We start from the raw sequence: 25,089 nt of genomic DNA, 5'->3' as shown, positions 1-25,089 counted from the left end.
GATACCCAGAAAAATAAACTTTCACTGATCCTCACATAAATCTGAAAAATGAGCATGAGTGTCTTGGTCTCCCCCCTCAAAATCCAAAAAATGAAGGTTCCCTTAGAGGAAACGTAAATTGAGTGAATTACAAGATGAACAAAAGTATGAAATACATGATCACAGACCTATATGAATGCTCAGTCAAATAAACCAAGACCGCCCAGCTTTTATTGCCAGAATTCAATAAGCAAACAGGACCATAAAGATGCAAGAGAACGACTAATAAGTCATAAAAGTAGAGATGCAAAAATCAACTCATTAACCAAGCACATCTCGTATGAGAAGCCTACGTATGAGAAACTTTTTTCTCCATTAGATTTGTTAATTGAATATGCTCGTTCATATTCCATATAAGAAGTTAGGTTACCAAAACCTTTTTTTCCCATTCCTTTTTTTCTATTAATGAATATATAAATATAGATTGTCCACAAAATGAAGACTTTTACATCCATTGTCTCGTGTATTTATCAGATTACAGAAACCCAGTGAAACCTATAATGAAAACCCAGCACCCAACAGAACACCAAGGCATCAAGTAAATGCCCTGAAAGAATGTAGAATTCAAAATTCAACTTGAAAAAATCCACTCAGATACTAAGCCGACCACAATAAGCTCATCCTCAATTCCGCCAGCCCTTGCATTGTACCATGCTCCTTATCCCACCCCTGCAATTTCAAGGCACCAATAGGTAGGATGTGTAAATCAGGTACAACCGTAGTAAAGAATCTACAAATCTGCACGTATCATCTGGTCCATTTTCTTAAAGCAAACCAGCAAGAATGGCACCAGGATCCGTTGCTCCTGTAGCTGGAATGGTCGGCTGCACCTGGGGTGGTGCTAGGGCAGGCATAGGTGAAGGTGTAGGAATGCTAACTAATTGTTCCTTGATGAACTCCTTCAACCTGTGGACAAATTGTCAGAAACTTTCCTAATCTAGCATAATAGCATATAACAGCTTAACGCAAATGACTTCAAAAGTCATAATATACTTACTCAAAAGTTAGCAATGGATCTCCTGAGGCAACCGTCATTCGGAGTTGGGTTCTGTCTGATGGATCAGTTTCAACTCTAATCTGCAATGATTCATAACAAAGTAGTTAGATATCACTGTTCACAAGAGCACAACAGGCTGATGGATTATTAATAAACAGGTTAACCTGGCCAAGAAAAGATCTTCCTGCAAATTGTTAACCTAAAACCATTTCAGTTGCTGCCCTGGTTGTGTATTGAAACTAACGAAGAACTACAAAGTTGACTGGATTAGCCCAGGTAAACTTGAAATGAGATTGGGGAAGTAGCCTAGAATTTTTAGAATCATTTGGCATGGCATTCTCATGCTAAGTGTTTTTTTTTTCTTTTCTTTTGGAGGGGAGGGGGATCATCTAAATGGCAGATAAACCTATTATTCCTTACCAAGCAAAGCATAGCACGAGTGCTCTCAGAGTAAAATGTTGTGCTTGCAACGAGATTATTTGGATTTGGATCCTGAAAGAACAATTCTAACTTTGAGCACCATTAAAGGATGAAAGGGGAAAATTCAATACGTAAAAAGAAAACAGTAACTTACAAGCCCTGGGGTAACCATCAACTGAAAGCTGTTGAATAAGTTGGCCATTTCTGGAAGAGATAATGGTTTAACTCCTCTAACCTGATCATTGCATGACAGATAAGGCAATGGAACTTGTCAAAATATCTACTATCTTTAGCAAACTAGTCTGATAACAGAGATACCAGCATGAAATAACACTGTTAAATTCAAAATAAGGTTACAGTTCCACTAACCAATTTGATCCCCAAACAGGCCTCCATTACTATTCAATCCTGAAAAGATGGTAATGTGATCATGGGCATATCTCACCACCCATATGCTCTGATTTTAGAAGATGAGATGGCACATGCCAGTATGAGTTATGCTCATTATACACAGCAACCCCATACCGTCAGATCAGAATTGGAGAGTAATGGAACTTCAACCACTCATGAAGCAAGTCAAAGTCTGGAACAAAAGCCCATACAACTAAAATGTTTATTGAGTTGCAAAATGCAAGATACCAGTCTACAGAGAGCCCTCTAATAATTAATTACTGGTGACAGAAAAAATCTTTTAGATATCACAGATTACTATCTGTGATTATTTATATTCGTCAGTTCCAGATCTGAACTTGATGTAAAAGAGAAGTAAGAGAGAGAGGGAGAGAAGAAGAGAAGGACAAATCGAAGAAGAAGAAACCTGTTCGAACCCAAGAGAAGAGAAGAGAATAGTTCAAATTCTCTCTTAGGTCAGCCAGGATATATAGTTTACTAAAATAAATAGCAAATGTCTTTTATGCCCCTGTTTAAGTTGGGACACATCAGCACTAACTAAAAGACACATCACCATATTAATAAAACTCAAATGAATATTCTACCCTTATTTAGTCGACACTAACCCTCCCCCTCAAGCTGGAGAGTATATATCATATAGTCCCAGCTTGTTACATATGTAATTGTTAGTGGTGTTAGTGAAGGGGTATTTCTCCTCTCTTATGTGCTTCACTTTCTTCTTCGCCTTCAGAAAAACCTCTACAGCCTTGGCCCAAGGGACATAATTCTCTCCATTCAGTTTAATGGAGGTCATTTGGACATTCAGGTAGTCAGTAGATATCATGACACTAGGTTTACTATCACTGTTATCTGCCATTGCCGAACTCCCTTATCACTGAATTCAGAGCACTACACATTGCACACTGCACACTACACACAGACACTTCACCGAAATCTGCACACTGATTTCAACAATAATAAATGCTGAGAACTGCAGCACCACAAACCCTACTCACCGAAATCTGCACACTGATTTCAGCAATATTAAATACTGAAAACTGCAACACCACAAACCCTACTCACCGAAGTCTGCACACTGATTTCAGCAATATTAAATGCTGAAAACCACACTTGTAACACCACAAACCCTAATCCACAGCTACCGGAAGTTTCACCATTAAGTAGACACTATTGCCCTTCGAATCACACACAAACCAGAATAAACCCTAGCATACTGCAATCTGAAAACCCATCATACGAACTGTACTACACCTCTCATGTATTCCATAACAGAAAATATGCATAAAAAAAACTTTACCTCATCGCCTGAAGGCCAACCACACGAAGGAATGAGACACCACTGCACCACACGTACCAGCCCTAATTAGGGCTTAGAAACCACAGCAACCAATCACCAACGACACAACCGGAGGCATAGGAATCTCCAAGGGAAGAGGGTGATCACTCCTTTTCAGCCCTTTTCCCAGTCTCCAACTCACAGCTGAGAAACCCAAGAGAAACCCTAGTTCAAATCCGCAGAAGACAGCATTCTAGCAAGTCTGATTTGTTTAACCTGGCTCTGATACCATGTTGAAGTTCGACCTGCCCTAGAATTTTGTCTTGTTTGTTGACTGTAAAGTAAAGTAAACAGCAAGAAGTAGGAGAGGAAATAAGGAAGAAAAGAGAGAAGGTCTGCTTCGAATTAGAGAAAAAGTTATCCCTAGATTCGGCCAGACCTGTTATTATATTATTAACTTATTGGAAAAGACTTAAGTGCCCTTATTTAAGTAAGAGGCATTCGAACTAACATAACAGTACACATCAACATTCTCAGCAGTGCTAAGCAGTAGTTAATAGTATGTCCATCCAAACCACACTGAGTACATTTCCGTGGACCCGAGCCACGTCCTCTACCACGAGCTCCCCCTGAATCTCTGCCTCCAGTACGACCACCCCTATATTCTGCTTCTTGCCACAACTGTTTGCTTCTTACTTTTCCACGTTACCAGGTTACCCCCCAGAAAGGTGCAATAGCCTGTGGTAGATCGTCTATCAGACATAGCACCTGCCCAATCAGCATCGGTGTACCCTTCTACTACCAGTTTTCCACCACTCTTGTATAGCAAACCACGACCAAGAGCTCCTTTTAGATACCTCACAATCCTTAGCACTGCATTCCAATGTGGGACCAAAGGTTTCTGCATGAACTGACTCACCACACTAACCGCAAATGAAATATCTGGCCGAGTAATGGTTAGATAGTTTAGTTTGCCTACAAGTCGTCGGTATCTGCCAGGGTCTTCAAATACTTCACCTATATCACTGCTCAGCCTCGTATTTGTTTCAATAGGTGTCTCGGTCGGTTTAGTACCCAACAACCCTGTTTTTTCTAGTAAATCAAACACATATTTCCTCTGACACAAATTAATGCCATGCTTAAATCTTGCTACCTCTATGCCCAAAAAGTATTTCAACTTGCCAAGGTCCTTTGTCTGAAAGTGTTCCTGTAGGAATGCCTTCAATCTGTCAATGCCCATTTTATCATTCCCAGTCACAACGATATCATCCACATACACCACCAATATTATTTTGCCTGCCGAAGAGTCAAGACAGAAGACAGAGTGATCAACTTGGCACTGTTTCATACCAAACTTCTTGACCACCTCACTGAACCTACCAAACCATGCTCGAGGGGACTGTTTAAGTCCATATATAGCCTTCTTAAGTCTGCATACCTTACCATCCTCCCCCTGAGCAACAAACCCTGGTGGTTGCTCCATGTAGACCTCGAGCAAATCACCATGCAAAAAGGCATTTTTGATATCTAGCTGATGTAGAGGCCAATCATACATAGCTGCAAGGGAGATGACGACACGAACTGACCCTATCTTAGCAACTGGGGAGAATGTCTCTGTGTAGTCAATGCCATAGGTTTGGGAGTACCCTTTGGCAACCAGCCGCGCCTTCAGGCGCTCAACACGACCATCTGGCAAGTACTTAACACTATACACCCACTTACAACCGATAGCCTGCTTCCCAGGAGGAAGAGCGGTGAGGTCCCAAGTGTGATTATGATGTAGAGCAGAGAGCTCTTCTTCCATAGCACGACACCACTCTGGAGAGGTAAGGGCTTCTTGGACATCCTTAGGAACAACCACGGAGGATAACAAAGAGATGAACTGACGATGGGAGGCGGAGAGGTGAGTAAGTGAAACAAAATTGGAAATAGGGTGAAGGGTGCAGGTACGTTTACCTTTCCGGAAGGCAATAGGAAGATCTAGGTCGGAGGCTGGTGTCGGAGTTGGAGCTGGATTTGTCGACGGTGATGAAGCCAGAGGAGCTGCAGCCGGTACACGCGGGCGATGTGTATACACGTGACGGATGGATGGACGGTCAACAGACGGTGGCACCGGAGGCAAGGACGTAGGCATGACTGGAACCGGAGGAGGTGGATCAGCCACAGGAAGAGGAAGAGGAGGTGGTGATGTGGAGGAAGCAGCATCACCGGACCCCACGAAGAACGGAGTAGACTCGAAGAATGTAACATCAGCACATACCAAGGAACGACGAGAACTGGGATGATAACACTTGTACCCTTTCTGAGTTCGGGAGTAGCCAAGGAAGATACACTTCAGGGAACGTGCATCTAACTTGTCAGTCCCGGGACCTAGATTATGAACGAAGCAGACACACCCAAATACCCGAGGAGAAAGCGGAAACGGAGCATGTTGGGGAATAAGACACTAAAAGGAGAACGACCATCAAGAATAGACATGGGCATCCGATTAATTAAGAAACAAGAGGTGAGCATTGCATCGCTCCAAAAGGTTTTGGGAACATTCATATGGTGCATGAGGGAGCGTGCCATTTCTACAAGATGTCGGTTCTTTCTCTTAGCAACCCCATTTTGTTGTGGAGTGTAGGTACATGAAGTTTGGTGTATAATGCCATGTTGGTCCAAGTATTCTTGAAAAGATGAAGACAAGTATTCACGACCATTATCAGAACGGAAAATTTTGATGTTAACGCCAAATTGATTATGGATCTCAGCATAAAATTTCTGGAAGATGGCAAATAATTCACTTCTTTCTTTCATTAAATAGAGCCACGTCATTCTTGAACAGTCATCAACAAAAATAACAAAATATCTGTATCCATTATATGACATCACTTTATAAGGACCCCAAACATCTGAATGAATTAAAGAAAAAAGACTCGACACACGGTTATCGACCCTAGAACGAAAGGGAACACGATGGTGTTTCCCAAATTGACATGACTCACAATCTAAAACAGAAAGTTGACTCAATGAAGGGACTAAGGACTCAATGAAGGGAACACGAGCTCCCCCTGAAGCAAACAGTTATCCCTAGATTTGGCCAGACCTGTTATTATATTATTAACTTATTGGAAAAGACTTAAGTGCCCTTATTTAAGTAAGACCTGTTGTGAATACTTATCTTCATCTTTTCAAGAATACTTGGACCAACATGGCATTATACACCAAACTTCATGTACCTACACTCCACAACAAAATGGGGTTGCTGAGTTAAAGAACCGACATCTTGTAGAAACGACACGCTCCTTCATGCACCACATGAATGTTCCCAAAACCTTTTGGAGCGATGCAATGCTCACCTCTTGTTTCTTAATTAATCGGATGCCCACGTCTATTCTTGATGGTCATTCTCCTTTTAGTGTCTTATTCCCCAACATGTCTCCGTTTCTGCTTTCTCCTCGGGTATTTGGGTGTGTCTGCTTCATTCATAATCTGGGTCCCGGGACTGACAAGTTAGATGCACGTTCCCTGAAGTGTATCTTCCTTGGCTATTCCTGAACTCAGAAAGGGTACAAGTGTTATCATCCCAGTTCTCGTCGTTCCTTGGTATGTGCTGATGTTACATTCTTCAAGTCTACTCCGTTCTTCGTGGGGTCCGGTGATGCTGCTTCCTCCACATCACCACCTCCTCTTCCTCTTCCTGTGGCTGATCCACCTCCTATGGTTCCAGTCATGGCTACGTCCTTGCCTCCGATGCCACCGTCTGTTGACCGTCCACCCATCCGTCACGTGTATACACATCGCCCGCGTGTACCGGCTACAGCTCCTCCGGCTTCATCACCGTCGACAAATCCAGCTCCAGCTCCGACACCAGCCTCCGACCTAGATCTTCCTATTGCCTTCCGGAAAGGTAAACATACCTGCACCCTTCACCCTATTTCCAATTTTGTTTCACTTACTCACCTCTCCGCCTCCCATCGCCAGTTCATCTCTTTGTTATCCTCCGTGGTTGTTCCTAAGGATGTCCAGGAAGCCCTTACCTCTTCAGAGTGGTGCCGTGCTATGGAAGAAGAGCTCTCTGCTCTGCATCATAATCACACTTGGGACCTCACCGCTCTTCCTCCTGGGAAGCAGGCTGTCGGTTGTAAGTGGGTGTATAGTGTTAAGTACTTGCCAGATGGTCGTGTTGAGCGCCTGAAGGCGCGGCTGGTTGCCAAAGGGTACTCCCAAACCTATGGCATTGACTACACAGAGACATTCTCCCCAGTTGCTAAGATAGGGTCAGTTCGTGTCGTCATCTCCCTTGCAGCTATGTATGATTGGCCTCTACATCAGCTAGATATCAAAAATGCCTTTTTGCATGGTGATTTGCTCGAGGAGGTCTACATGGAGTAACCACCAGGGTTTGTTGCTCAGGGGGAGGATGGTAAGGTATGCAGACTTAAGAAGGCTATAAATGGACTTAAACAGTCCCCTCGAGCATGGTTTGGTAGGTTCAGTGAGGTGGTCAAGAAATTTGGTATGAAACAGTGCCAAGTTGATCACTCTGTCTTTAGTCTTGACTCTTCGGCAGGCAAAATAATATTGGTGGTGTATGTGGATGATATCGTTGTGACTGGGAATGATAAAATGGGCATTGACAGATTGAAGGCATTCCTACAGGAACACTTTCAGACAAAGGACCTTGGCAAGTTGAAATACTTTTTGGGCATAGAGGTAGCAAGATCTAAGCATGGCATTAATTTGTGTTAGAGGAAATATGTGCTTGATTTACTGGATGAAACCGGGTTGTTGGGTACTAAACCAACTGAGACACCTATGGAAACAAATACGAGGCTGAGCAGTGATATAGGTGAAGTATTTGAAGACCCTGGCAGATACCGACGACTTGTAGGCAAACTAAACTATCTAACCATTACTCGGCCAAATATTTCATTTGCGGTTAGTGTGGTGAGTCAGTTCATGCAGAAACTTTTGGTCCCACATTGGAATGCAGTGCTAAGGATTGTGAGGTATCTGAAAGGAGCTCTTGGTCGTGGTTTGGTATATAGGAGTGGTGGAAAACTGGTAGTAGAAGGGTACACTGATGCTGATTGGGTAGGTTCTATGTCTGATAGACGATCTACCACAGGCTATTGCACCTTTCTGAGGGGTAACCTGGTAACGTGGAAAAGTAAGAAGCAAACAGTTGTGGCAAGAAGCAGTGCAGAAGCAGAATATAGGGCATGACACATACTGCTTGTGAATTAGTGTGGCTAAGGAACCTTCTACAGGAGATAGGATATGACATCAGTACTCCAATGAAACTCTATTGTGACAATCAGGCAGCGGTTCATATCTCTTCCAATCCGGTGTTTCATGAAAGAACCAAGCACATTGAAGTTGACTATCATTTTGTGAGAGAGAAGGTGATGAATGGAATGATAGAAACTGCATATGTTAGTACGGGAAACCAGTGGGCAGATTTGTTTACAAAAGGTTTGAGTCGGGGGAGAGTGGACTACATATGTAACAAGCTGGGATTATATGATATATACTCACCAGCTTGAGGGGGAGTGTTAGTGGTGTTAGTGAAGGGGTATTTCAGTCTTTGTACTTGTTGAGAATGTTGATGTGTATTGTTATGTTAGTTCGAGTGCCTCTTACTTAAATAAGGGCACTTAAGTCTTTTCCAACAAGTTAATAATATAATAACAAGTCTAGCCGAATCTAGGGATAACTTTTTCTCTAATTTGAACCAGACCTTCTCTCTTTTCTTCCTTCTTCTTTCCTCTCCTACTTCTTGCTGTTTACTTTACTTTATAGTCAACGAACAAGACAGAATTCTAGGGCAGGTCGAACTTCAACAGTAATCCACTCTTGCTCGACTCAACCCTTTGGTGAACAAGTCTGCCCATTGACTCCCTATATTAACATACACTGTACTTATCGTTCTACTAAGAACCTTTTCTCTCACAAGTGACAATCAATCTCTCTGTGTTTTGTTCTCTCATGAAAAACTGGGTTAGAGGAGATGCGAACTGTAGCTTGGTTGTCACAATATAGCTTCACTGGAGTGGTAATCGAGTACCCCATCTCCTGTAGGAGATTTCTCAGCCACACTAGTTCACAAGTTGTATGTGCCATGGCTTTGTATCCAGCTTCTGCACTATTTGCCACCACGGTTTGCTTCTTGCTCTTCCATGTCACCAAGTTACCCCCAAGGAAAGTACAATAACCTATAGTAGGCCTTCTGTTAGATATAGATCCAGCCCAATCAACATCTGTATATCCCTCTATTTCAATATCTCCATCACTCTTATATAGTAGGCCTTCTTGCTCTTCCATGTCACCAAGTTATCAGCATCAGAGTCATAGATGAATATTGAATGGTCAACCTGACACTGTTTCATGCCAAACTTCTTTACGACTTCACTGAATCTGCCAAACCAAGCACAAGGGGACTGTTTAAGTCCATAAATAGCTTTCTTGAGCCTACACACCTTACCATCCTCCCCCTGAGCAACAAACCCGGATGGTTGCTCCATATACACCTCTTCAAAAAGATCACCATGCAAAAAAGCATTCTTAATATCAAGCTGAAACAAGGGCCAATCATGTATAGCAGCTAGGGAGATCAAAACACGAAAAGAACCAATCTTGGCAATAGGAGAGAAGGTTTTTGTGTAGTCAATACCATATAACTGTGAATAACCCTTGGCAACCAACCGAACTTTCAATCTCTCAACACTACCATCAGGCAAATAGTTGACCGTATATACCCACTTACATCCTACAATATGCTTACTCGGGGGAAAAGTGGTGAGATCCCACGTATGATTGAGCTAGAGTGGAGAGTTCTTCTTCCACCACCTGATGCCACCCTGGAGAGATAAGGGCTTCCTGGACATCCTTAGGAACAAAAATAGAAGATAACAATGAAACAAATTGTCGATGAGAAGGAGATAGGTGAGAAACAGAAACAATAATTGGAGATAGGATGAAGGGTACAACTACGTTTACCTTTCCCCAGGGCAATGGGAAGGTCAAGGTCAGAAACGGGGGGTGATGGTGCTGCGGAAGTCACTTCTGGATCCGTCAACGGTGAAGAAGCTGGAGGGGCCAGTGCATGTTGATGCGTATACACTTGATGGATAGGTGGCCGTGCAGGAGGAAGTGGCACTGGAGGTGAAGACTTAGGCGCAGTTGGAACAAGAGGAATAGGGTTCGCAATAGGAACTGAAAGTAGAAGGAAAGAAGAAGGGGAAGAGACATCTGACCCAAAAAAGAATGTAACCGACTCAAAGAAGATAACATCTGGACACACAAAACAACTTCGAGAACTGGGATTGTAACACTTGTACCCTTTCTGGGTCCTAGAATAGCCAAGAAAGACACACTCCATAGATCGTGCATCTAATTTGTCTAGTCTGGGATCAAGATTATGAATAAAGCACACACACCCAAAAACCCAAGGAGTAAGAGGAAAAGGAGACAACGTAGGAAACAGAACTGAGAAGGGAGTCTGACCATCGAGGATGGACATAGGCATTTTGTTAATAAGAAAGCAAGATGTAAGCACAACATCACTCCAGAAACGTTTGGGTACATTCATATGGTGCAACAAAGACCAAACAGTTTCTAAGAGATGGCGATTTTTCCGTTCAGCTACCCCATTTTGTTGGGGGGTGTAAGAGCAAGAGGTTTGATGAATAATACCATGTTCTAAATGTTGTTGAAAGGGTGTATAAAAATATTCTTGGCCATTATCTGAACGTAGGATCTTAATGTGAATACCAAATTGAGTGCAGATTTCAGCATGAAACTTTTGGAAAATAGAAAATAATTCACTTCTTTCTTTCATAAGATAAAGCCATGTCATCCTTGGATAATCATCAACAAAAATAACAAAGTACTTGTATCCATTGTGTGACACTATTTTATTTGGACCCCAAATGTCCGAATGGACCAAAGAAAAAGGACTCGACATACGATAATCGACTCTAGGACTGAAAGAAACCCGATGATGTTTCCCATATTGACACGACTCACAATCCAAAGCAAAAAGACGACTCAATGCTGGAATAAGTTGCTTAAGTGCTTTAAGAGACGGGTGCCCAAGTCTACAATGCCACTGGAGAGGGGTGAGAAATGACTGAAGAGCTGTTGAAGAACCACCACCACCATCATCAAGGTAATACAATCCACTAGCTTCATGCCCTCCACCAATCTTCATCCCCATCTTGAGATCCTGAAATACACAAGATGAAGGGTAAAAGGTGATAGAGCTATTAAGAGACTTGGTCAATTTACTAACAGACATAAGATTAAAAGGAAATTTGGGTACATACAGAACTGAAGACAAAGATAATGAACCGGTTTTAACATCACCAATACCACTTATGGAAGAAGTGGAACCATTAGCAAGGGCGACAATGTGGGTTGTAGAGGATGAAGAAAGTGAAGAGAAAACACCTGGAGTCCCAATCATGTGATCGGAAGCTCCTGAATCAATGATCCCGTGGGAGGGTTTTGATGCCAGACAAGCCATGCCTGAGTGGGCAAGCGTAGCTGTACTCGACTGAGAAGTAGCCTGGATCAACCGCTCATATTCAGTATGTAAAATACTCATCATCTCTTGTCCGGAGGCATCTATAGGTGAAGGTGTCTGGCCGGTCTGTTGACTCCCTTGTTCCATATCACCACTTGCCAATGCATGATTTTCCTAGGATGACAGTGGACCATACTACAATGCATACACTTTTTCGGACCATGATTACGTCCTCTACCACGAGCTCCCCCTGAATCTCGACCTCCAACACACCCACCACCACGACTGTACATGTGTCCACCTCTACAACCATGGCCTAGATGGCCTTGATGGCCTTGATGAGCTACTCCTTTACCACCACGGCTTCCCCCTCTAGCCACTGCAAGGGCAGTCCTATCAGATATGGTGGGGTTCTCTGGGGGGCTAACAGAAATCCTCCGGAGACGGGCAAACACCTCCTCGAGAGAGGGGAGGGCAGACCCACCTAGTATCTGAGCCCTCACCAGTTCATATTCAGGCTTCAGTCCCACCAGAAATCTGGTTACATCAAGCTGTTCTCTCTGTTGTTGCTGAATTTTAACATCAGATGTAAGGGGGTGATACACACTCAATTCATTCCTCAAATTTCTCAGACTAGCATAATACTCTTCAAGACTCTGGTTACCTTGTTGTAGACTAAAATGCTCTTGATAGAGTTGATATACTCTGGTGGTGTTATCCTGTCCTGAATAAAGCTTCCTTGCATGACCCCAAATTTCCTTGGCTGTGTCCAAGAACATGAAGTTTACACTAATTGTTGGGATTCTTTGCTGTAAATTAGCTATAAATTAGGCTACAAATCAGGTGTAATTAGCTATATAATTGTTTCCTTATTTAGAATAGATTAGGCAAGATTTTCTCTTCTAAAATAGGGAACAAGTCCTAACGTTTAGGACTCCAATTGTATATAAAGACATGTTCTGCTGGAATAGAAAAAACAGGTCATTCAAACCTAATTATTCACATGGTATCAGAGCAACCCTAGACGCCTCCTGTTCTTCCCACAGCCGTCCTAGGTCAGTTCTCTATCTACTGCTTTTCCAGCAGCATTCTAGACTGCTTATTCCGGTAGTATTCATCAGCCATCCTAGCCTTTATCTCATTCCCGACAGCGACATCAAATACCATCCATGACAAACACCATCGAATCTTCAATTGAAACTCCAAAATCCTCCTCCTCAAACGTCGAAACTGTTATGTTCAACAACAATGGTGGAGACTTTACAAACTGTTTGCTGGAACACAGTAGCCGAAGAAGAAGAGGAGAAGAAGAAGAGGAGAAAGTTTGAGAATGGCGGCTCTAAACCTTTCAGCCGACCCTACTATCTTATATATATGTTTATCACATAGTGTTACATGAATGGACTAGAATGCCCCTGATTAGTGATGGGACACCTAGACAAATAAAACATTAAACAAGTTTAGGCCCAATAACTAATGACTTAAGACCCAACAATGACTAACATATACATTAAATCAGCCGAACCAACACTCCCCCTCAAGCTAAGCATGGATGCCAGTCATGTTTAGCTTGCCAAGTAAGTCCAAGAATTTTGTTGAAGCTAACCCTTTTGTTAGCACATCTGCAATCTGCATCTCGGAAGGAGTATAAGGAATGCAGAGTTCCCCTGAGACTATTCTTTCTCTAACGAAGTGTCGGTCAATCTCAATATGTTTCGTCCTATCATGTTGCACTGGGTTATTTGCAATGTTGATGGCGGCCTTGTTGTCACAGTACAACCTGAGAGGACACTCGATCTTTATCCCAAGCTCACTAAGAAGGGTCCTAAACCACAGAAGTTCAGCAACACCATGAGCCATAGCTCGATATTCAGCCTCTGCACTTGATCTAGCAACCACATTCTGCTTTTTACTCTGCCATGTAACCAGATTCCCTCCAACAAACATGCAATACCCAAAAGTTAACTTCCTGTCCCCAACAGAACCGGCCCAATCTGCATCAGTATACGCTTCAATTTCAATTTTATTGTGTTTTCTGAACAAAATTCCTTTTCCTGGGCAAGTCTTCAAGTACCTAAGAATCCTTTCCACTGCTCTCATATGAGGGTCTTTGGAGAGTGCATGAACTGGCTGACAACATGTACAACATAAGCAATATCTAGTCGAGTGAGAGACAGATATATCAACTTCCCTACCAGCTTTTGGTATCTCTCTTTATCAAGGTAGTCCTCTCCTACTGATTCCTGTAGACCATGGTTCTGTTCTATTGGAATATCTGCTGGCCTACACCCCATCATACCTGTCTATTCTAGGAGGTCAAGGACATACTTCTGTTGACATATATAGATGCCCTCCTTTGACCTAGCAACTTCAATCCCAAGGAAGTATCTCAGATGGCCCAATTCTTTGATCTCAAACTCAGAAGCCAAGAACTCCTTTAATCTTTTTATCTCTTTCAGATCATCCCCAGTAATCACCATATCATCCACATAGACAATGAGTGCTGTAAGTTTGCTATTTTGTTTCCTTATGAACAAGGTATGATCTGCCCCACTTTGAGTGTACCCCACTTTCTTCATGGCCCCACAAAGCTTCTCAAACCAAGCCCAAGGAGACTGCTTAAGACCATATAATGCTTTCCTCAGTTTACACACTTTCCTATTGTTGAGTGGGCTGATTTATGTTGAGTTTGTTTTCTTTTAAATTAAGAAGCTGTTGGGCCTTGGGCCCATTAGTCTTTTATTTTTAAAAGAATTGTAAGTACTTAGTTGAGTTGTCGCCCTACAAGGGGCATCTTTGTAATATTCCATATTTAAGTTAATTATAAATAGAATGAGGGGTTGGCGGCTAGGGTTATGCATCACTATCCTAGTTGACCTTCTTCTCCTTTTCTTCCCTTTCCTCTGTCTATTGCTGAAACCCCCAACTTTCTCCTCTTCCTTTCACAAGAAGCTTGGCCGAATCAGCACATAAAGCTTTCTACTTGGTATCAGAGCAGGTTGAAGGTTCTTGAAGAGATTCACTCCTGCAGCCCTAGATCGGCCGACTGCATGGAGATTTAAGAGGCTGATTGAAGCTCTCAGGTAAGCCCAGTTTTTGGATTTTCTTGATGGATCTGTATGCCCTATAGCTGGTCTAGGGTTTCTCATCAGAATTAGGAAAAACTGGAGAAAGGGGAAAAGTCTTGATTTTGTTGGACTCTTCAATTTTGACCTAGGTAGTGGCGCCCTAATTTTTTAGGGTTCCTCTGGGTTTTTTGTAAGGGGCGATTCAAGTTCTATGTGGTTTGGAGGCTTCTAGAGAGGGCGGTTGCTTTTTCTCTCTCTTCTCCCATCCCACCGAAAAGGAATCTTTCGTGGAAAGAAAGTCCAAGACACCAAAGGAGTGTCGTTGGTTCCAGAAGGTATTCTGTTTGTTCTTGCTGCATGTTTTGGTTGCTTTCTGTACCTCTTTTGAGACACATGGAGGGACACAGAGTTGAATATAAGCCTAGGAATGAAATGAGACCAGTGGGAGGAGGTGCTGGAGACCCCTTCGGAGCTGGGACCATTACTATAGTTAGGTTGGATGGTACAAACTACTTGGAATGGTCCCAATTTGCAAAGATGGCCATTGGGGCTCGTGGAAAATTGGGGTATATGTGAAGAGGTGAAACCCGAAACTGGCAACTCCCGGTGGGTGCAGGAAAATTATATGGTAAGTGCCGTGAAATCTAAACAGAATGGCAATGAAAACAAAAAGGAAGACAAAAGGGACTTGGTCTGTGACTACTGTAAGAAGCCTAAGCATACAAGAGACACTTGTTGGAAGCTTCACCCACATCTTGTGCCGAACAGATTGAAGAATAAGAAAGGAAATGCAAACATGGTAGTTACCGGTGATACTCTGGCCCCCCTACTACAACTGCTTTGGAGTCTGTTGCAGCTGCTGCAGTAAGGGCCGAGCTTGAGAGGTTTGGGTTACTTCTGAATCAGAGGGATACAGCTAGTTCCAGTTCAGCCGCAAGCGGACAACAAGGTACAGGTAGCACAGGTGGAGCCCACTCTACCTCCTTTGCCCACACAGGTAGTTCACATGTCACTGCAAACTATGTTTCTGCTTCAGGTAAGGAGAGATCTCCTTGGATTATAGACTCTGGAGCCTCAGAGCATATGACCCATTGCTCCACTATTTTCTCTTCTTATCAGCTCTGTTCTGGCAGAGATAGGGTCTCCACAGCTGATGGATCCCATGTTCCTATTGCTGGGAAGGGATCTGTCAAGATCAATGATTCTATTTGCTTACCCTCTGTCCTTCATGTTCCTAGATTGAGCACTAATTTGTTATCTGTTAGTAGTCTGACTAAGAATCTGAATTGCTCAGTAATTTTTTCTCCTGGACGCTGTATTTTGCAGGATCTGGATTCAAAGAGGACGATTGGGAGTGGTCGGGAAGTGAATGGAATCTACCTCCTGGATGCTCTCCCTCTTCACCAAAGCCATCATGTTTGTAGAGATAGTGAGTTAAAATCTGTGGGTCAGATTATGCTTTGGCACAACCGTCTGGGTCATTTATCCTTTTCTTCTTCGAGTTGTTTGTTTCCAAAACTGTTTGAGTCTGTGAATCTGTCAATTTTGAAGTGTGAGGGTTGTGAACTTGGAAAGCATTGTAGACACCCTTTTAAACCTAGTAAATAAAAGATGTTCTTCTCCCTTTGATGTTATTCATTCGGATGTGTGGGGCCCTTATCATGTTCCCTCTATGGGCGGCTATCGCTATTTTCTCCTGTTTGTGGATGATTTCTCTCGATATTCCTGGATTTACCTGATGAAATCACGTGATGAAGTACCATCCTTGGTGAAGCAATTCCACCAGATGGTACTAACACAGTTTGGGACAAGAATAAAGATGTTCAGATTTGATAATGCTAGGGAATATTTTGAGAGACATCTTGCCTCATATCTGTTGGAGTATGGTGTTGTCCATCAGAGCAGTTGCCCCTATAGTCCACAATAGAATGGTGTTGCAGAGAGGAAGAACAGACACATCGTTGAGACGGCAAGAAGCATGATGATCACAGCCACAGTTCCGGTTCGTTTTTGGGGTGATGCAGTTCTCACAACAGTATATCTGATTAACAGAGTGCCCTCTCGTGTACTCGGATTCAGGACCCCATTCAGCCTTCTTTTTCCTCAGGGGGAGATGTTTCATATTCCTCTAAGGGTGTTTGGATGCGTCTGCTTTGCACATATTCTTGGCCCTTACCGTTCGAAACTTGATCCCAAGGCAAAGAAATGTGTTTTCCTTGGATATGCAGAGAATCAAAAAGGGCACCGCTACTATGATCCAGTCTCTGGGAACCGGTATGTTACTATGGATGTTACCTTTTTTGAATCTACATACTTCTTCTCAAAGGATCTGTTATGGGCCTGGGAATAGGATCTCGTCACGGGTCGGTCCACGGGGAAAACCCTCTGTTTTCCTTGTTCCTCCCTGCTCTTGATGGACCTATCTAGGCGCCCTAATGGTGATTTGTTCAAGAGATCACCTAACTCTCCTTTACTCTCTTTCTTGACTGAATATTCGATATCCTCATTCAATAATGGTGTCTCCTTAAATAAGAGATTACAAGAGTCCTAATCTTAGGAAGTCTCCTTGCTGAATAGGGAGACTTCCAATTCTGTCTTGCTAAGGATAAGATAAGCTAATCCTAATCTGATAATAAGATAAACTAATCCTAATCTGATAGCAAGATAAACTAATCATAATCTGATAACAAGATAAACTAATCCTAATCTGATAATAAGATAAACTAATCCTAATCTGATAACTTACTAACAAGATAAGATAAGAGCAATAGAATAAGATAAGAACAAACAAGATGATCTAATCTAATCTGGTGGTGGGTCAGGTTCTTGTTACTGCCAGCGGCGATGGTACGTCTTTTCGAGGAATGCGTCCATAACATTACTCCCCTCTTGGACTACGAGCTTGTCCTCAAGCTCGAACTCCGGATATGTGGCTTGGAACTCTGTCAATGGGATCCATGTGGCTTCGGCCGATGGTAAGCTACACCATTTCACCAAGACTTCAAGAACTCCTTGATTGAAACAAGAGCGGATGACAGCTTTAGGTTGGGGAATTAGTTTGCCATCTTGCAGGGGTGGCAGGGAAGGGACTTGGTCCGGAGGAACACCCGTAAATGGTTTCAGCAAGGCGATGTGGAAGACATCATGAATCCGGCTGGTCTCTGGCAGTTCCAGCTGGTAGGCCACACTGCCAATCCGTCGTAGAACCTTGAAGGGCCCATAGGACTTAGGGGCCAGTTTCGGGGCAACTATACTAGGACTAGTAATAGCTGCTCGGAGAAGCTGTTGTTGCTGTTGTTGATCATGTTGTTGCTTCTGTTGCTGTAGTAGTTGTTGTTGTTGGTTGTCTGGCTGCTGTGGCTGAGGGTGTTGCTGCTGCTGTGGACCAAGAAGAGTCTGTTGCTGCTGCTGTTGTTCGCCGGACGGCTCCGTCAAGTTTGGTTGGAGGCTGTTTGTGGTTACAACCCCTTCTGGATTCCTCTCCCTGTTAGAGAAATACGATTCCAGCAAGCGTCGTAGCTCCCAGACATCGTCTTTGACCTCACGAACCTCCCTGCTGGTTTCTACGAGCCTATGCTCCAGTTCGTGGACCTTGGATGATAGTTGCTGAAGATCTCCCATGACGACCGGCTCTGATACCAAATGTATGGGCCCGGGAATAGGATCTCGTCACGGGTCGGTCCACGGGGAAAACCCTCTGTTTTTCTTGTTCCTCCCTGCTCTTGATGGACCTATCTAGGCGCCCTAATGGTGATTTGTTCAAGAGATCACCTAACTCTCCTTTACTCTCTTTCTTAACTGAATATTCGATATCCTCATTCAATAATGGTGTCTCCTTAAATAAGAGATTACAAGAGTCCTAATCTTAGGAAGTCTCCTTGCTGAATAGGGAGACTTCCAATTCTGTCTTGCTAAGGATAAGATAAGCTAATCCTAATCTGATAATAAGATAAACTAATCCTTATCTGATAGCAAGATAAACTAATCATAATCTGATAACAAGATAAACTAATCCTAATCTGATAATAAGATAAACTAATCCTAATCTAATAACTTACTAACAAGATAAGATAAGAACAAACAAGATGATCTAATCTAATCTGGTGGTGGGTCAGGTTCTTGTTGCTGCCAGCGGCGATGGTACGTCTTTCCGAGGAATGCGTCCATAACAGGATCCTTCTCAAGGGGAGTGTTTTGGGGAAGTAAGTCAGCAGTCTATCCCTCTCCCAGTTCCAGTTCCTGTGTCTACTCCTATGCTTGACCACCACCCGATGTCACTCACCTTGCCACCTCCTTTGCGTTCCATTTCACAGCATTACTAACGGCAGAGACTCCATAAGGCGGTTGATTCCACTACAATAGAACTCACACCACTTCCTGTCGATCCCTTGGAGACTCCAGATTCGGCTGATATGAATTCAGGTATTCCTCTTGATCCCACTATTTCAGTTCCCATTGATCCTACTGATACTGTTATAGATAACCTTGATCTCCCTATTGCTCTTAGGAAAGGGAAGAGAAAGTGCACTACTCATTGTATCTCATAGTACTTATCCTATAGTGCACTTTCTCCTTCCTACCGTGCTTTTCTCTCTTCTCTTGATTCAATGTCTATACCCAAGGGTGTAAGTGAGGCTCTCTCCAAACCTGAGTGGAAGACAGCTATGCAGGAAGAGATGGAGGCTTTGATTAAGAATCAGACATGGGAGATTGTGGACCTACCAGAAGGCAAGGAGATAGTTGGATGCAGATGGGTTTACACAGTAAAGTATAAGGCAGATGGAAGTATAGAGAGGTACAAGGCAAGACTTGTTGCAAAAGGGTACACACAGACCTATGGCATTGATTATCTAGAGACATTTGCGCCAGTTGCAAAGATGACCTCTGTTCGGATACTCCTTTCTCTTGCTGCCTCATACTCTTGGCCCTTGTTTCAACTGGATGTAAAGAATGCTTTCCTAAATGGGGATCTACAAGAAGAGGTGTATATGGATCTTCCAGCTGGTTTTTATGATAATGCTGAAAAGGGAAAGGTATGCAAGCTGAAGAAGTCACTATATGGCTTGAAACAATCTCCCAGAGCATGGTTTGACAGATTCAGAAAGGCCCTGATTGTTTTTGGCTACACTCAAACTCAATCTGATCACACCTTGTTTGTGAAGTGTAGGGGATCTTTGGTGTCAATCCTAATTGTTTATGTGGATGACATTGTTGTCACTGGGAATGATCTGAGTGAGATTGATAGTCTGAAGAGGAACCTGCATAAGGATCTTGGAGAACTAAGATACTTCTTAGGCATCGAAGTTGCAAGATCGAAACATGGAATTTTTATCTGTCAAAGGAAGTATGTCTTGGACTTTCTCCAAGAGACAGGGAAGCTTGGAACAAAGGCAGCCAACACCCCCATTGATCAGAACCATAGAATCAGTGCATCAAAAGGTGAACCAGTGAAGGACCTTGGGAGATACCAAAGACTTGTGAGTCAATACATGCATGCTCCACGAGATCAGCACTGGAAGGCAGTTGACAGGATCCTTGCATATTTGAAGGGACATCCAGGCAGGGACATATTGTTTACTGATCATGGACAACTGAAGCTAGAGACCTATACAAATGCGGATTGGGCAGGATGCCTTGATGATAGAAGATCAACTTCAGGAGTGTGCACCCTAGTTGGGGGTAACCTAGTCTCATGGAAGAGTAAAAAACAAACAGTTGTGGCATGATCAAGTGCAGAAGCGGAATATAGGGCCATGGCACATGGAGTTTCAGAACTTCTCTGGATCCGTTCTCTGTTAGAAGAAATCAGTGTATAGGCAGAAGAACCTATGATGCTATACTACGATAACCAGGCAGCAATCAATATTGCCCATAATCCAGTCCAGCACGACCGAATTAAGCACATTGAAGTAGATAGACATTTTATCAGAGAAAGGGTAACTTCGGGAGAAGTTTGTCTTTCATACATTTCTTCTGATCTGTAGCTTGCTGATGTTCTCACAAAAGGTGTTGCGAAGAATAAGCTGGAACATGATCTACGCAAGTTGGGAATGTGTGACATCTATTCCCAACTTGAGGGGGAGTGTTGAGTGGGCTGATTTATGTTTAGTTTGTTTTCTTTTAAATTAAGAAGTTGTTGGGCCTTGGACCCATTAGTCTTTTATTTTTAAAAGAATTGTAAGTACTTAGTTGAGTTGCCGCCCTACTAGGGGCATCTTTGTAATATCCCATATTTAAGTTAATTATAAATAGAATGAGGGGCTGGCGGCTAGGGTTATGCATCACTATCCTAGTCAACCTTCTTCTCCTTTTCTTCCCTTTCCTCTGTCTATTGCTGAAACCCCCAACTTTCTCCTCTTCCTTTCACAAGAAGCTTGGCCAAATCAGTACATAAAGCTTTCTACTCCTATCAAAAACATAACCTGGTGGAGGATCCATGAATACCTCTTCATGTAGATCGCCATTTAGGAAAGCATTCTTCACATCCAGCTGATATAGCTCCCATGAAAAGTTTGCAGCTAATAACAATAAAACCCGGATTGTGTTGAGCTTTGCTACTGGAGCAAAGGTTTCTTTGTAGTCAATCCCTTCCTTTTGAGTAAACCCCTTAGCAACAAGTCTGGCCTTTTACCTTTCAATGGACCCGTCCTCCCTATGCTTTACAGTGAACACCCACTTGCATCCGACAGTTCTCTTCCCTTCTGGTAGATCCACTAATTCCCAAGTCCTTGCTTTCATTAAGGCTTTCATTTCTTCATTCATAGCCACTTTCCATCTTGGGTCAGACATTGCCTCTGAGTACCTAGTAGGGACATGCACGGAGGAGAGAGCAGACACAAAGGAATAATAACGAGGAGATGAACGTGAGTAAGAAACAAATTCAGCAATGGGGCGTCTGATAGTACAAGAACGGATAGACTTACGAAGAGTAATAGGAAGATCCAAATCAGAAGTATGTGTGATAAGATTACCCGGAGTTGTTGAGACAGGTTGATCCGAGTCCGATTGGTTGCTGCCATGAGTTAGAGGGCCCTTTTTCCTTCTGGTGTAGGTGATTCTTATATCTTTTTGTTGCCTACTGGAGTTCTCAGTAACATCTGCAGCATCAAGAGTGGTAATAGGCACAATGGGAGCCTCACTAGGTTCACCCAGGATGCTACAACTAGGAGGATCAGGAGGAGAAGATGGAAGGCCCGAGGCAGAAAGAGGCACAAAAAAGGAGGGTAAAGAAGAATCCTCTTCCATCCCACTAGTCTCCCCTTGAAGAGGATTCTGGGAAGAATGAAAATAGGATTGAGACTCAAAAAATACCACATCTTTTGTGACATATTTCTTCTTGGTGACGGGATCATAACACTTGTAACCCTTCTGTGTAGGAGAGTACCCTAGAAAGATTCCTTTCGTAGCCCTAGGATCCAACTTGGTCTTCTTTGGATCATTTACATGTATAAAACATACACAACCAAAGACTCTAGGTGGAAGAGGAAAGTCAAGAATATTAGGACAAAGGACATAGAAAGGAGTTTTCATACCCAACAACTTGGATGGCATCCAATTTATCAGATATGATGCGGTAAGGACTGCTTGAGACCAGTAGTGCTTGGGAACCTTGTGCTGAAATAGTAAGGCTCGAGCGATCTCCAATAGGTGTCTATTCTTGTGCTAAGCAACCCCATTCTGTTGAGGGGTACTAGCACAAGATGACTAATGTAGCATGCCAGCATCCTCCATGAACAGGTTCAAGGATTGTTCAAAATATTCAGCAGCATTGTCTGACCGGAATTGCTTAATCTTCTTGTCAAATTGTGTTTCAATCATTTTACAAAATGCCATCGTTATCTGTGGCACTTCATCATGCCCTTTTAACAAGTAGATCCATGTGCATCGTGAGTAGTGATCAATAAAACTGATAAATTAACGAAAGCCATCAATAGAAACAAGAGGTGAAGGGCCCCAAACATCAAAATGAACCAAATCAAAAGGAGCTTGAATTTCATTACTAGAAACTGGATAAACAGTTCTACATTGTTTTGACAACTGACACACTTCACAAACTAAACTTTGACTTGAAATACCCTTGAATAATTCAGGAAACAACCCTTCCAATGACGAAAAAGGTAAATGACCTAGCCTAGCATGCCACAAATGTAACCTAGCTATTGACTCCACATTATTCTGACTACTAGCAACAGATATTTGTAAGGCTGAATTGATGTCTGCATCAAAAAAGTAGAGACCTCCATACTCATGACCGCTCCCAATTGTTCTCTTCGTCAATTTGTCCTAAAAGACACAATGAGTAGGAAAAAAGGTTATGCTACAATTCAAATTCTTGGTAAGCTTTGAAACAGATAAGAGATTGGAAGTAAGATTGGGAACATGCAAAACAAATTTAAGAGAGAGGTCCTTGCTTAGGTCAACCACCCCTTTCCTAGAGATGGTGGAGAGAGAATCGTCAGCAACTCTCATCTTATCTTGACCAGACAATAAGTGATAGGAAGAAAATAAAGAGGACATATGTGTCATGTGGTCAGTTGCACCGGAATCAATAATCCAAGAAGTAGAGTCAATAGAACTAGTTGCACTAAAAGTAGAGACAATACCTGATCTGGCAAGGGAGGTGGAAGCAAGAGAGTTATTCCTTAGATGGGTTAAAGCCCGGCTAAGGACCTCTACCTCATCAGCAGTGAAACCCAAGGACCCGGATACGGAGGAATTAGTAGTCTGTCCCATGGGAGAAGAAGCAACTGTTGATGTGTTCTTTGTGCTATCACCACTGTGACTAGTAACAAGGTTCCCACATGCTGCTTGACCCTTCTGGTGCTTCTTGTCTTTCCTCAAGGCAGCTGGTTTCAGATGAGGATAAAGAATCCAACACCTCTTTTACATGCCTTTCACCTCCACAATGAGTGCACTTGAGACGCTTCTTGTCTGAATACTTGTTCCCCTTTTGATTTGAAGAAATTAGGGCTGAATGTTCAACAGGCTGTTCAGCTGGCTGTATTTGAGTGTCAACTTGCATCTCTTTCCTCATGACCTCTTCATTCCTTACTAGATAATAAACATGATGTAAATCTGGCATTTCATCCCTTCCCAAAATTTGAGACCTTATGCTCTCATACATTGGGTCTAAACCAGCCAAGAACTTAAAGGCTCTACCCTCTTCAATTTGTTTATCATGCCTCTCCTTGTCTTTGGCATTCTCCCAATCAAGAATAAGGTGGTGATCAAGCTCTTCCTACAGTCCTTCTAGGGTTGCAAAATATGTTGCAACTGTCATATCTCCTTGTCTCAAGGCAGCAATGTCTTGGTTTAGCCTATAAATTCTGGCATTGTTCTTTCTCTGTCTATAAGTTTTAGACACTTTCTCCCAAATTTAGTAGCAGTGGAAAAGTGTTGAACAGTCATGGCTACTCTTGGAGTCATTGAAGCAAGCAGCCAGGACATAACAGTAGCATTCTCCTTACGCCAAACTGCGTACTCCACACTACCCACTTCAGGTTCCTTCTTCTACCCATCTAAATAACCCGTGAGTTCCCGGGAAGTAATGAAGAGCATGGCAGAAACAGACCATTCTCTGAAATTGTATTCATCCAACAACACACTGGTGATCTGCAAGCTGTGCAGATTTGGATTCTCTAGATTAGGAGACCTCCCACCAGATCTATTATCCCTAGAAGACACTTCCCCCAATATTGAAGACATCTCCTCCCTCTTACAATGATCACGATTGCAAACTCAGTACAAAGAATACTGTTTCAGACTTACCGAGGTTGTTACAGTCCTGAGAACTCGTAACAGATCTGAAACCAAGAGCGACCCACCGCTGCACTGTGCTGACTTCTGCTGTCGTAGACTGTAGTCACCCCTACGACCAGTACTAGGACTGCCGAAATCAGTCCTTCCACCTAGATCTGTTCCACACAGATCTCTCTTAGCAGTCGAATGGCTACTACCTGCTGTAAGGAGTCTAGTAGGGCATCAGCTTCTGGGACAAACTCCCCTTGGGCCCTACAACCAAGGGAAACCTTAGATACAGATCTTGCTGTGTTCTACGGTCAACCCTAGGGTTTCTTCACAGCAACCAAGATAGAGAAGGAATAGATAAGAGTAGAAAAGGTGGCGGCGGCTGTAACCAGGAGATGGATTAATGCTCTGATACCATGTTTGCTGGAACACAGTAGCCGAAGAAGAAGAGGAGAAAGTTTGAGAATGGCGGCTCTAAACTTTTCAGCCAACCCTACTATCTTATATATATGTTTATCACATAGTGTTACATGAATGGACTAGAATGCCCCTGATTAGTGATGGGACACCTAGACAAATAAAAGATTAAACAAGTTTAGGCCCAATAACTAATGACTTA

General features: G+C 42.9%; 1 protein-coding gene across 2 annotated transcripts in view; it reads right to left on the bottom strand.

Annotated features, from left to right (window-relative positions):
* Positions 1–333: 333 nt before the first annotated feature.
* Positions 334–25,089, bottom strand: part of LOC104612519 (AP-2 complex subunit alpha-1-like) — a 163,641-nt gene continuing 138,885 nt past the window's right edge. For both annotated transcript variants that reach the window (XM_010279956.3, XM_010279957.3), the window contains 4 exons: positions 1,611–1,691; positions 1,457–1,528; positions 1,037–1,116; positions 334–945 (listed from right to left, as the gene is read on the bottom strand). In XM_010279956.3, coding sequence (XP_010278258.1) covers positions 804–945; positions 1,037–1,116; positions 1,457–1,528; positions 1,611–1,691 — 375 coding nt within the window. In that variant the 3' untranslated portion in view covers positions 334–803. The remainder of the gene's footprint in view (positions 946–1,036; positions 1,117–1,456; positions 1,529–1,610; positions 1,692–25,089) is intronic.

This window comes from Nelumbo nucifera, chromosome 2, assembly GCF_055504915.1.
Source record: "Nelumbo nucifera cultivar China Antique chromosome 2, China Antique-T2T, whole genome shotgun sequence".
NCBI lineage: Eukaryota > Viridiplantae > Streptophyta > Magnoliopsida > Proteales > Nelumbonaceae > Nelumbo > Nelumbo nucifera.
Note: the sequence above shows the minus strand (reverse complement) of the source record. Positions and strands in the feature narration are given on the sequence as shown.